At 38.1% G+C, this 12,737-nt stretch overlaps 2 protein-coding genes across 3 annotated transcripts; both read left to right on the forward strand.

Moving 5' to 3' along the window:
• Positions 1–2,747: 2,747 nt before the first annotated feature.
• On the forward strand, positions 2,748–5,981 carry LOC124632056 (aldehyde dehydrogenase 1A1-like). The gene is made up of 11 exons (XM_047166711.1): positions 2,748–2,880; positions 3,055–3,159; positions 3,548–3,815; positions 3,916–4,032; positions 4,315–4,502; positions 4,604–4,706; positions 4,795–4,979; positions 5,074–5,238; positions 5,333–5,490; positions 5,597–5,671; positions 5,791–5,981. The coding sequence occupies exons 1-11, from the start codon at positions 2,854–2,856 to the stop codon at positions 5,858–5,860; spliced, it is 1,461 nt and encodes a 486-aa protein (XP_047022667.1). The 5' UTR covers positions 2,748–2,853; the 3' UTR covers positions 5,861–5,981.
• Positions 5,982–6,857: 876 nt separating this feature from the next.
• On the forward strand, positions 6,858–12,458 carry LOC124631811 (aldehyde dehydrogenase 1A1-like). 2 transcript variants are annotated; one of them, XR_006984544.1, is made up of 12 exons: positions 6,858–7,000; positions 7,128–7,232; positions 7,609–7,876; positions 7,962–8,078; positions 8,170–8,357; positions 8,448–8,550; positions 8,626–8,810; positions 8,900–9,064; positions 9,160–9,317; positions 9,442–9,516; positions 11,724–11,864; positions 12,426–12,458. XR_006984544.1 is itself a non-coding variant. In XM_047166421.1 (11 exons), the coding sequence occupies exons 1-11, from the start codon at positions 6,974–6,976 to the stop codon at positions 11,791–11,793; spliced, it is 1,461 nt and encodes a 486-aa protein (XP_047022377.1). In that variant the 5' UTR covers positions 6,858–6,973; the 3' UTR covers positions 11,794–11,903. The 2 variants fall into 2 exon arrangements, 1 of the variants encoding a protein (XP_047022377.1); XM_047166421.1 differs by lacking the exon at positions 12,426–12,458 and having other exon boundaries at positions 11,724–11,903.
• Positions 12,459–12,737: the final 279 nt, after the last annotated feature.

The raw sequence follows: 12,737 nt of genomic DNA on the forward strand, positions 1-12,737 counted from the left end.
AGCAAATTGTACAAAGGAACAAGATTTACCATAGTTCTCAGTGTCTTTAGAAGGAGTTTTTTTATGTTGGTATGTTCACTTGGGAAGTCTCAACAACCTTCAGAACGGAATTTGTTCTCAATCTACAGCTGCACTAATATTAATAAGATTGTCTGTTTTTTGACGCTAATAAGCTCTGAAACTGCTTGACTGATTTGAAAAAATCTTTCACTGTGAGGAAAGCTACTGTATCCCCAGTGGGCTATATTTTATCTGAATACCGGCAGTAGTTCCCACGGGACGCGGGTGAGGCTGTATCTTGACTCGAGATTTTATTTAGAATATTCGCTAATTGTTCCATCAGTAATCTTCTTTTACCTGCTACTGAAAATTATAGTACCTACATATTTTGATAAAAGTGCGGTACTTTGAGATTCGAGAAGAGCAACTGAGCTGTGAAAATATGGTTGAATTTTGTCAATACATACCTAAAAATTATAATAATAATCCTTTTACTAGAGTTGATCTTAAATATTAGGTCTTTACCTATGAAATTGCCGTTTTGCGGTTATGGCTATTTCAAATCATAATATTTTTTGTTTGGCTAAGAATTTTAATTTTATTTAAAAAACATGGAATTCCTCGTCCAAAAGTAGTCATTAGTTTATTGATTAGTGCTACATTGTCATCGCATTTCAATCTTCTTCTTCATCGTGGATACGTAAAAAAAACAAGTAATTACGGAATATGAATACCGTGGTGCAGCATCGCGGCACAAGCGGCACGTAACATCAACGACGTTTACGGAGCTAACACTGCTAACCAACACACCACCTGTTATTGGTATGCTCGCTTCCGTTTTGGAAATTTCGACCTGAAAGTTGAACCGAAGACTTTGATCGACAACGATGAATTAAAGGCGATTGTGGAAGCTGATGATACACAATCTACGGCTAAAGCTTTCGACGTTAGCGTCAAAACAATATATTGATCCATTTGCGTCAAATTGGCAAGGTAAAAAAGCTTAACAAATCGATGTCCCACGAACTCAATGAACGCTAGCGCGAAGTACGCGTCGAAACGAGCCTTGCACTGCTCTACAGACACACAAATGAATGAATTTTTCCGTCATCCACCAGTCACCAGACCTTGTGCCCACACACAACAACTTTTTCCAGAATTTGGATAACTTTTTGTCGGGAAAAAAATTCAATACCCAAGAGGCAGTACAAACTGCCTTTGAAGAAATGGTTGCCTCCCGTCCAGCTAATTTCTTTCAGAAGGGTATCAATTCACTGCCACTGCGTTGGCAAAGATGCATTGATTGCATGGGTAATTACTTTGATCAATAGAAATAAAAGATACATGAAAAAAAATCTTTTAAATTTTTTCACACAAAACGGCAATTTCATAGGTAAAGACCTATTATTATTTAAGTAGATAGGTACCTACATACATTACCCGTGCATATCTTATTACGCACGATTTACTCACACATAAACTTCACACTCACACCAGCACAAGAAGTGTTTTGGGGCTCGTCCCTATCACTGCCAATCTAGTGTAAGCATAAGTACCTACATCGATGTAATTTTACATACACATCATGACAAAGCACTTTATGACAATGTAGTAAATTAATTAATTTACCCAATTGTTGCATAACAATATTGAAGTTTATCATCATAAGCCCCAAAAATTTTGTAAAATATTTACCTATAACAAAAAAGTTGGAAATGGGCTAAGCCTTCCTTTCGAACTATCTCATGGTGAAAATCCATTAAGTAATTTTGAGTTAGATCTGCTATAGGCAATAAAAAATACTGAGGACTATGTTTTGAGTTTGGTGATGTTTCAACCAAGGCTCATTATCCCCCATTTTTTTTTTTAACGACGTCAAAAATCATCAAATGACCCCTCTCCCGCTGTGGGTTAGCAGCGGAGAGGGAGTGTCAGACTCTTACTGACTAAAAACCGTCGTGTTCCGTCATAGGCCTTTTGTGTACCAGGGCCGAGGTATCTCTTTCGAACAACCCGCAGCCCCGGCAGGCCTTGGCCCTGCTGGGCCCCGCTGGGGTTGCTGACATCTCTTTGAGGAGCGCGTGGAACAACGTGCGCCATCGACACGGGTCTGTCGTCTAAGTAGACAGAGGGGCGATGAGCCACCCGAACTCACCGCCCACAGACCCACGCCTACGGTGGCCGGGAGTCATCTCGCGACACACGGCGTCCATGGTGTCTACCTGGTCCAGCGCGGCGGCCGGGATGAGAGGTGCGAACTCTCTGGCGTTCCGCCTCCTCCTTCTCGAGCATGACCGCTTCGCAGAAGGAGGCGACGGCGTCCCATTCCCTCTCGCCCCGGACTATGGCCTGAACCACGGCCGGACGCGAGAGGTCGCCGCCGCCCAAAGCCTCGACGAGGACCCGGCGGTGCCCCTCCCATGCGGGGCACACCTGGACTGTGTGGTCCACCGTGTCCTCGGGGCTGTCCGCACAATGGTGACACCCGGGCGCCTCCTCACGACCGATTCGGTGCAGGTACCTCCCGAAACAACCGTGTCCGGTGAGGACCTGCGTCATGCGGTACGTGAGGGCGCCGTGACTCCTCCCGAGCCACTCCTCAAAGAGGGGACTTACCGCCACGATGGTGGCGTGCCCTCTCATTACCCCCTGCAGTATTTACGTAAGTACGATTCACTGGCGGTCACCGTATTAGCCATATCATCGTGACTAATCTAAGATAGATTTGTTTCGATAAAACCAACAATAAATATATCAGATCTTTAGTCAATATCAGACTGGTGTTAGTGCTGGTCGATGTGTCGAGTTTGTGATTGTACTTACCTCAACATTAATTTATAATATTATATTAAAATGGCACCACAAATAAAATACACCAAGGTTGGTTATTTCGTTATTTGACGTACCAATTTTATTAAATTACTCAATTTTATGTCAGAACTCAATAAAAAGCTTTTTAATCTTTGATGCCTAAAATTGATTGCAATACATACAAAAGTGACGAACAATTCATTTGAGGTTTTTATTTTATGTCTCGAAACGAATTGATTGCAGTTGTTCATCGACAATGAGTGGGTTGACGCGCAGAGTGGAAAGACCTTTGAGGCATACAACCCTCATGATGGATCCGTCATCGCCAAAGTGGCTGAAGGTGACAAGGTATGTTGTATCTCTTAATTTTTGATTATACAAAAAACAGACCTCGGTTGAATATCTTGAGAATGAACAATATTTCCGCCTAAGGTTAAGCCTTAGGCGGAACAAAGGTAAAAAGGTAATAAATTGGGTAAAAGAAAAAAAGGTGCTATCAGAATTATTCACCCTTCTTTACTTTCAGGAGCAAGACTTAGTTGGGAACTTCGGAAATTATAAAAGTTGGAATAACTTCATCATACAGTTTTTGGGTCATGGCTCTTCACTTACGGATTTCACTTCATCTGTCTTTGTCTAAAAAATACAAAAGCACTAAAAGAAAAACTTGTTTCAAATATATACCAACTCAAAGAGATGAAATTGAAAAAAACTAAACCGAATATTAAAATTTCAGGCTGATATTGACTTAGCAGTCGCTGCCGCAAAACGGGCTTTCCATCGGAATTCTGAATGGCGGCAATTGGACGCCTCTCAACGTGGTGAAATTATTCGCAAGTTCGCAGACCTCATCGAAAGAGACGGACAGTACATTGCGGAATTGGAATCATACAACAATGGCACAGTTCTAAATTTCGCTTCAATGTTTGTCGGAAGCTTTGTGAAGACTGCTCGTTTTGTAGCGTCTTGCGCTGATAAATTACACGGCGACACCCTTGCTGCAGGTAAATTTTATTTATTCCTTTATTTCAAAGACAAAACAAAATGGTTACTCATATTTCACAAAATGGGCATGTATTTACAAGTTTACTTTACTATCAACAGATGGTGAGGTGTTCTCTTATACCCTGAAACAGCCAGTGGGAGTTTGTGGACTTATCCTTCCATGGAATGTACCAGTTGGCATGTTCATAAATAAAGTTTGCACTGCCTTAGCCGCGGGTAAGTAATAACGATTTTATAATTTGACGTCCCATACCGAATACGTTAGTATAAAAGTACATCTATAATATAAAAATGAATCGCAAAATGTGTTGGTATGCGCATAACTCAACAACGCCTGGAACAATTTGGCTAATTCTTTTTTTGTTGTGTTTGTTATTGTCAGGAGGTTCTTATGAAAAAAAAATAGGGTAAAGTAGAGAAGTCAGTTGACGGGAGCAAAGCCGCGGGCAAAAGCTAGTAATCTATACAATATTTTTTTTCTTTCGTTATGTCTTTAAGGATGCACTGTGGTCGTCAAGCCAGCAGAACAGACTCCGTTAACCGCGTTGGTATTGGCGGCACTGCTAAAAGAAGCCGGTGTACCCAAGGGAGTCGTCAATGTCGTCAATGGCTTCGGCCCAGGTGCCGGAACAGCTCTTACTCATCACAGTGATGTTGCCAAGATTTCATTCACCGGCTCAGTTGAGGTGAGTGGCAAAAGAGAAGCCGCAGTTGTCTGTCTTCAAAAGTTCTTAAAAATTGTCCTATGTAGTAGATACGAATACTCATGACATATTTATTCTCGCAGGTTGGCAAACTGATACAACAGGCAGCTGGAGCTAACAATCTAAAGCGTGTGACTCTGGAGCTGGGCGGCAAGAGTCCTCTCGTTATCATGAACGACGCTGATCGTAGGTTTTTTATTAAACTAAGATGTTAACTAACCACTCAACTTACTTATGTGTAGATTATTTCTTAAACTAACTTCGTACGTTTCAGTAAACATAGCGGTTCCTTACGCTGCAAATGGAGTATTCTTCCATCAAGGACAAATATGCATAGCAGCTTCCCGCTTGTTCGTTCAGTCTGGCATCTATGACAAGTTTGTTGAAGCAGCTGTGAAGCATGCACAAACCATCAAGGTCGGAAACCCCACAGACCCAACTTCGCAAAACGGTCCTCAGGTAAAAAAAAGAAACAAAATTAAAACTGGAATAAAAAAAAACTCTAAATTTTAATGAAGATAGTGAATCAACACAAAATTCACTTAATTTTCAGGTCGATGAAACTATGATGACGAAGGTGCTTGGCTACATTGAAAAGGGCAAAAAGGAAGGCGCAAAGCTGCTTTGCGGTGGTAACAGAATCGGCACAACTGGCTACTACATCCAGCCTACAGTCTTCGCTGACGTTACAGATGATATGACTATCGCAAAGGAAGAGGTAACTCGGCTATAATATTAAAGTGAACCCATAATTCATTGAGTGATTGAAATTACACTGATGATTTTATACAATTTGTTTTGTCATTCTCTAGATTTTCGGCCCGCTACAAAGTATTTTGAAGTTCGATACCTTAGAGGAAGTCATAGACCGAGCTAACAACACCAACTATGGTTTGGCAGCTGGAATCTTCACAACAAATGTCAATACCGCACTGCAGTTCTCTAAATATGCTGAGGCTGGTGTCGTCTGGTAAGAGATTATAATGAGGACCCTGTTTATTGACTAATCTATTAACGCATTTAAATGCTTTGTTTATATATCATTTACTCTTAGTAACTGAATTTTAATTTTGCAGGGTCAATATGTACTTAGGTCTTTGTCCTCAAGCACCCTTCGGTGGTTTCAAAGAGTCTGGAATTGGACGTGAAAAGTAAGTAAACCGTACTATGCCTCTTAACTAACCTAACCTCCTCAACAAGGTAATTTAGGGGGTCCAGTGTTCCTCACTGATTTCATCAATTTGGTAATGGAGTGTATCATCTGTTTCAGTGGCATGGGTTCTCTCGATGCTTACCTCGAAGTCAAGACTGTCACCATTTCCCTGCCCAAGAAGGTTTAAACTGGAATAAACGACTTGTTAAGTTTTGAAAACGGCTTTTTATTTTGAAAGGACTGATTATGCAAAAAGGTCATTATTAATTTATCGTTTTGTATAATTAAATGTTTATTATAACCTAAAATCATTTTATATTCCGCCTTACCTACAAGTTTCTTTTCTATTAGATATCAACGAGTAAACATTATTAGATGATTCCATTGGTTAAATGCTCTAAAAATTAGGTTATTATATAACCTTTAATAGGCAGGTCTATCAACTCAGGTGAATAACAATTTATGATAAGACACCCAAGGATTTGTTAACAGATAATGATAAATTCCAAGATTTTAACGATAACATTGTTTTGAATTGGTAATAACATCTTGAGATTTGTAGGGGTGTGTAGCCAATATTGGTTGGAGACATTTTACCTTGTATTGAAAACTATTATTTTTGTTTAATATCATCTTTTTTGTCAAGTATGTCATGAATGGCATAATTTATATTAAGATTCCACAAACTTAACAGGCTAGGGAGTTTGTTACACCACTTTTCTTGTCAGCAATAACACATAGGAAGTGGTGAAGTTGGTAATGGTATGTTTTTGGGGATTGTCTTATGTTATGCAAAAATATTATTTTTGAACCATATTTTCGTACTTTTTAGGGTTGAAACGCTCAGGTATTATTAGTTATATAAAAATATTGAAGTTTATGATCATAAGCCCCAAAAAAATTGTAAGTATTCAAAAAAATAGAAAATGGGCATACCTAAGCCTTACATGTGAACTATCTAATGGAGAACCCCGTTCGTACAAAAATTGCTCAAGATTTACTGAACAGAAAGGATAGGCTACATCAGACTAGGGACATTGAGGACTTTATTCTAAGAATGGTGATGTTTCAACCAAGGCACATTATCCACATGCAGTAGGTATTTACGTAAGTACGATTAAGTACTGGCGGTCACCGTATTAGCCATATCATCGTGACTAATCTAAGATAGATTTGTTTCGATAAAATCAACAATAAATATATCAGATCTACAGTTGATATCAGACTGGTGTTAGTGCCCGTCGTTGTGTCGAGTTTGTGATTGTGCTTACTGAACATTTATTTATATTATTTTGTTAAAATGGCACCACAAATAAAATATACCAAGGTATGCCTTTTATTCTTTAGGGTCTAGAAAAAATTGCTTGCAATAACTGCAAAAGTGACGAACAATTCAGTTACAAGAATTGGAGCACAGGGTTTTTATTTTATATCTCGAAACAAATTGGTTTCAGTTGTTCATCGACAATGAGTGGGTTGACGCAAAGAGTGGAAAGACCTTTGAGACATACAACCCACATGATGGATCCGTCATCGCCAAAGTGGCTGAAGGTGATAAGGTATGTTGAGTACCTTCAAGGAAAAACAACAAAACAGTCCTCGCAATTTCTCGAAAATAAGCAATAATAATATCCTCGTTTAACAGTTGTTGCAGTTTGACTACGCGCGATCGAAATCCTAAAATTAATATAAAATATTCATTCCCTTTCTTTTTAGAAACCCGACTAAGTTGGGACCTTCAAAAATTTAGTTGAAGTTGGATTAATTGTATCATACTCAAATTTTTTATGGTGGTTACTGATTCAGGGCTGTTTGTCTATTTTTTGATTTTTTGATTTCAGTTTAGGTTACAATGAAATCGAAACGATCGAAGATAGACTTGGCAAAAGTGTTATGTATGAAGAGATATTAAAATAGCGAATATTTAAATTTCAGTCTGACATTGACTTGGCAGTCGCTGCCGCAAAACGGGCTTTCCATCGGAATTCCGAATGGCGGCAATTGGACGCCTCTCAGCGTGGTGAAATTATTCGCAAGTTCGCAGACCTCATCGAAAGAGACGGCCAGTATATTGCGGAGTTGGAATCATACAACAATGGCACAGTACTGAATTTCGCTTCACTATTTGTATCAAGATTTGTAAAGACTGCTCGTTATTTAGCATCTTGCGCTGATAAATTACACGGCGATACCCTTGCTGCAGGTAAAGACAAAACCATATGTACAGACACATTCATGTCAAATGTATGAATAATATGACATGTATAAGTTTACTTTACTGTTAACAGATGGTGAGGTATTCTCTTATACCCTGAAACAGCCAGTTGGAGTGTGTGGACTTATTCTTCCTTGGAATGTACCCATTGGCATGTTCATAAACAAAGTTTGCACTGCCTTAGCCGCCGGTAAGTAATTATGATTTTATAAATTGACGTCCTAATACCTTAATATAAAAGTACAGTACCTTTAATTTTTTTCTTTCGTTATGTCTTCAAGGATGCACTGTGGTTGTCAAGCCAGCAGAGCAAACTCCATTAACTGCGTTGGTGCTAGCGGCACTGCTTAAAGAAGCCGGTGTACCCAAGGGAGTCGTCAATGTCGTCAATGGCTTCGGCCCTGGAGCCGGAACAGCTCTCACTCATCACAGTGATGTTGCCAAGATTTCATTCACCGGCTCAGTTGAGGTGAGTGACAAAAGAGAACCCACAGTTGTCTGTCTTCAAAAGTTCTTAAAAATTGTCCTTTGTTTACTCATGACATATTTGCTCTCGTAGGTTGGCAAACTGATACAACAAGCAGCTGGAGCTAACAATCTGAAGCGTGTGACTCTGGAGCTGGGCGGCAAGAGCCCTCTTGTTATCATGAACGACGCTGATCGTAGGTTTTTTGTTTAACTAAAATGTTAACTAACCACTCAAATTAACTTTCTAAAACTAACTTCGTACGTTTCAGTAAACATAGCGGTTCCTTACGCTGCAAATGGAGTATTTTTCCATCAAGGACAAATATGCATAGCAGCTTCCAGATTGTTCGTTCAGTCTGGTATCTATGACAAGTTTGTTGAAGCAGCTGTGAAGCATGCACAAACCATCAAGGTTGGAAACCCCACAGACCCAACTTCGCAAAACGGTCCTCAGGTATAAAAAGAAACGAGATTAAAACTGGAAAAAAAACTCTTAATTTTAATGAAGATAATGAATCAACACAAAATTCACTTAATTTTCAGGTCGATGAATCTATGATGACAAAGGTACTTGGATACATTGAAAAGGGCAAAAAGGAAGGCGCAAAGCTGCTTTGCGGTGGCAACAGAATCGGCACAACTGGCTACTACATCCAGCCTACAGTCTTCGCTGACGTTACAGATGATATGACTATCGCAAAGGAAGAGGTAACTCAGCTATAATATTAAAGGGAACCCATAATTCACTGCATGATTGAAATTACACTGATGATTTTCTTAAATTTTGTTTCGTCATTCTCTAGATTTTCGGCCCGGTGCAAAGTATATTGAAGTTTGACACCTTAGAGGAAGTCATAGACCGAGCAAACAACACCAACTATGGTTTGGCAGCTGGAATCTTCACAACAAATGTCAATAATGCCTTACAGTTCTCTAAATATGTTGAGGCTGGCGTCGTCTGGTAAGATGGAATATATAATGAGGACGCTACTTATTGACCAATTATATTATTAACTCCGTTAAATACTTTATTGATCATGACTATGTTTTACTCTTACTCATTGTTAAGTATTTTAATTTTGCAGGGTCAACATGTACTTTGGTCAAGGTCCTCAAGCACCCTTCGGAGGTTTCAAGGAGTCAGGAATTGGCCGCGAAAAGTAAGTAAACTGTACAATGCTTCTTAACTTAAAACGTTATGAAAAATAAGTAGCTTTAATTCTGCGAGACAATAAATGGACTGTACTCTCTGTACGTGTTTCGCCCCGCAACGGTGCATATGTCGCAGGGATATGATAAAAACGGGGATTTGATCAATTCCCTAAGGGATTTGATCAATTCCCTAAGGGATTTGATCAAATCACGGAGGATGTTAAAATTACAACACGATTTTATCTTTTCCCTAAACAAATCTAGTGAATTGAACAAATCCCTAAATTGGTTCAGTGAAATGACAAAAATAATTTTGCTTTGATATTTTAAAGGTTTCAAAATCAAAATCAAAATCAAAATCAAAATCTTTTTATTTCACATAGGCCTTTGCAGGCACCTATGAAACGTCACATTAGTTGCACGGTTCCAAAAAGTTGGTCTTATGGAGAAGAGCCGGCAAGAAACTCCATAGACACTCTTTTTAAAAAGTAATATAGTCACAGTACAAACAGTCTATTACATAACAATAGTAAGCTCACAGAATTATACAATGCAAGAAAGTTAAACTGTAAATCTATACAATGCAAAGGGAGAAGAAAAGTCGTTTAATTGCCAGGGAAGACACACATGGAGAGATGAGTTATCGCCATATAATATCTTTATCGTCAACAAAGTCTTGAATTTTATAATAAGCTTTTTTAATTAGGGTGGATTTTAAAGTGTTCTTAAATTTTGTATCCGTGAGATCGGTTATACACTTAGGCAGCTTGTTGTAAAAAGGGACACAATTCCCTAAAAACGATTTATTTGATTTCGTTAATCTGAATCTCGGAACTACTAGCTTGTGTTTGTTTCTTGTATTAATGGAATGTATATCACTTTTAACACTAAATTGATTTAAGTTTTTGCGTACGAACATGATATTTTCTAGTATATAAAGAGAAGGTAGTGTCAGTATGTCAATTTCTTTAAATAATTCTCTTAATGACTCGCGAGGGCCGAGGCCATAAATTGCATGAACTGCCCTTTTCTGGAGAACGAAGATTGAGTTTACGTCAGCCGCTGCCCCCCACAGTAAAATACCATAGGACATAATACAATGGAAGTAAACGAAATACACGAGCCTAGCAGTAGCAACGTCAGTAATCTATCTTATTTTTCTGACTGCATAAGCTGCGGAACTCAGCCTCTTTGACAGTGCTGAGATGTGGGCACCCCATTGCAATTTAGAGTCAATGGTGATGCCCAGGAAGACGGTTTGATTAATAACATCTAATTTATTATCGTCCAGAACGATATTGAGCCCTACTGGTGTTACATTAGGTAAAGAGAATTTAATGCATTTCGTTTTGGAAGAATTAAGAAGCAAGTTATTCGCGGCAAACCACTTGCTCAGAGTAACCAAGCTATCGTTTACGTCTATAGGACTAGATTCCTTTCTGTTAAAACACATGAGATACACTATAAGCAACACTTGTTTATAATATTTCACAATAATAAATGAGTTTTAGGCTAGATTATTACTATAATATATTTTTTTAGAAATAATACTACGGCGAGCCGTTTTTTCACGACTTATCACCGGTGTTGCCAGCGCAAAAAAAAAAGTTTATTTGGTAAAAGTTTATTTGGTAAGATATACCTACATAATTATGAAAATCACTATAATCAGGTGTGTGCAATGCACGGAAATATTGATATAAAAAATCACCATTACTCAGAACAATATATTTTTTTAAAGAATGAACAAAAAAAAAATTTTTTTAATTTTAGTTGCGTAAGATATGCCTATTTTGTAATAGTAACTTATTAAAACATGTGATGATTTGACATGATTTGTGGCATCGTGAATTACATAATACATTATTTTATTATTTTTCTTACAGGCACATCTATTCGTTTTGCATCGTGCGTGACAGACACCTACGGCTTGCCTAGTGTTTGCAAGCGCGACCCAAACAAGAACCTGACATGTTTTTTGTCATTTCACTGAACCAATTTAGGGATTTGTTCAATTCACTAGATTTGTTGAGGGAAAAGATAAAATCGTGTTGTTATTTTAACATCCTCCGTGATTTGATCAAATCCCTTAGGGAATTGATCAAATCCCTTTTTTTATCATATCCCTGCGACACATATACAGATGTTGACTAACCACGAGAATTTTACTCACTGATTTCATCAATTTGTTAATGGAATGTATCATCTGTTTCAGTGGTTTAGCTGCTCTCGATGCTTACCTCGAAGTCAAGACTGTCACCATTTCTTTGCCCAAGAAGGTCTAAACTGAAATAATCGACTTGTTAAGATTTGAAAACGGCTCTTTATCTTGAAAGGACTGATTATGCAAAAAAAAAATCGATTTGTTTAATTAAATTTTTATTGTAATGTAAAAGTATTTTATTAACCGCCTTACCTATAATTTCCTTTTATATTAGATGTCAATATTAGGAGTGAGTTATAACATAACTTTCAATGAATAGGTTTGTCTACTTCTGTAGACAACAATTTATGATAAGATATCTAAAGATATACAGCCTTACTTATAAACGTGAATTAAATATAAGTAATACTTAAGGACTGTTTAAGAAAATTCTTACTTATAAACGTTGCTTAAGCATGTTTTAACTAACATTGATTAGTGATTAGTTAAAATGTTGCTTAGAAGGTGATTAGAGATTTTATAAGTAAGGGGGATAATAGATATTAATTAATACATTCAAAGACAAGAACAATTGCATTGTTTTGAATTGGTAATAACGTCATACCTTAGAGCATTTTCACCAGCCATCACACAAATAAGTTGGTATTTGTTTGAAATTAGCCCCTGGAATTAACTCCTGATTGTTATGCCATTACACAAGATAATTTTGAAGTCTATGATAGCAGCACTTTGCCATGACAATGATGCCAGACTATCGTTGACATGTTAGTAAAATACTCAAATATTTCCTCTCGTTTATTTCAAATTATTTTGAGAGAAGAAAATTACTTAATCTAAGTATAAACCAAGATATGTTTTGGAGTCGGCCGATTTGTTAGGTAGATATCATCTGCATCAGAGATGAGGTGCACTGCTTGAGGTCATAATAATAATAACCGCAGGGCATCTGAGGCGGATGACGGGGAGTAGCGACCCCGCGGGGCTATATATCCGAGTGCTCCAGGGAGAGTATACTGTCCCCCACCTCCGGCTTGCCGGAGTGAAGCATGACGGGGGATAGGTCTC

Source organism: Helicoverpa zea, chromosome 7, assembly GCF_022581195.2.
Source record: "Helicoverpa zea isolate HzStark_Cry1AcR chromosome 7, ilHelZeax1.1, whole genome shotgun sequence".
NCBI classification, from domain to species: domain Eukaryota; kingdom Metazoa; phylum Arthropoda; class Insecta; order Lepidoptera; family Noctuidae; genus Helicoverpa; species Helicoverpa zea.

Coding starts and splice junctions, on each gene's coding strand:
- LOC124631811 (XM_047166421.1), top strand. CDS start 6,974: ATGGCACCACAAATAAAATATACCAAG. Junction 7,001..7,127: donor CACAAATAAAATATACCAAG/GTATGCCTTTTA, acceptor AATTGGTTTCAG/TTGTTCATCGACAATGAGTG. Junction 8,079..8,169: donor TTGCACTGCCTTAGCCGCCG/GTAAGTAATTAT, acceptor TATGTCTTCAAG/GATGCACTGTGGTTGTCAAG.
- LOC124632056 (XM_047166711.1), top strand. CDS start 2,854: ATGGCACCACAAATAAAATACACCAAG. Junction 3,160..3,547: donor AAGTGGCTGAAGGTGACAAG/GTATGTTGTATC, acceptor TTAAAATTTCAG/GCTGATATTGACTTAGCAGT. Junction 5,672..5,790: donor TCTGGAATTGGACGTGAAAA/GTAAGTAAACCG, acceptor CATCTGTTTCAG/TGGCATGGGTTCTCTCGATG.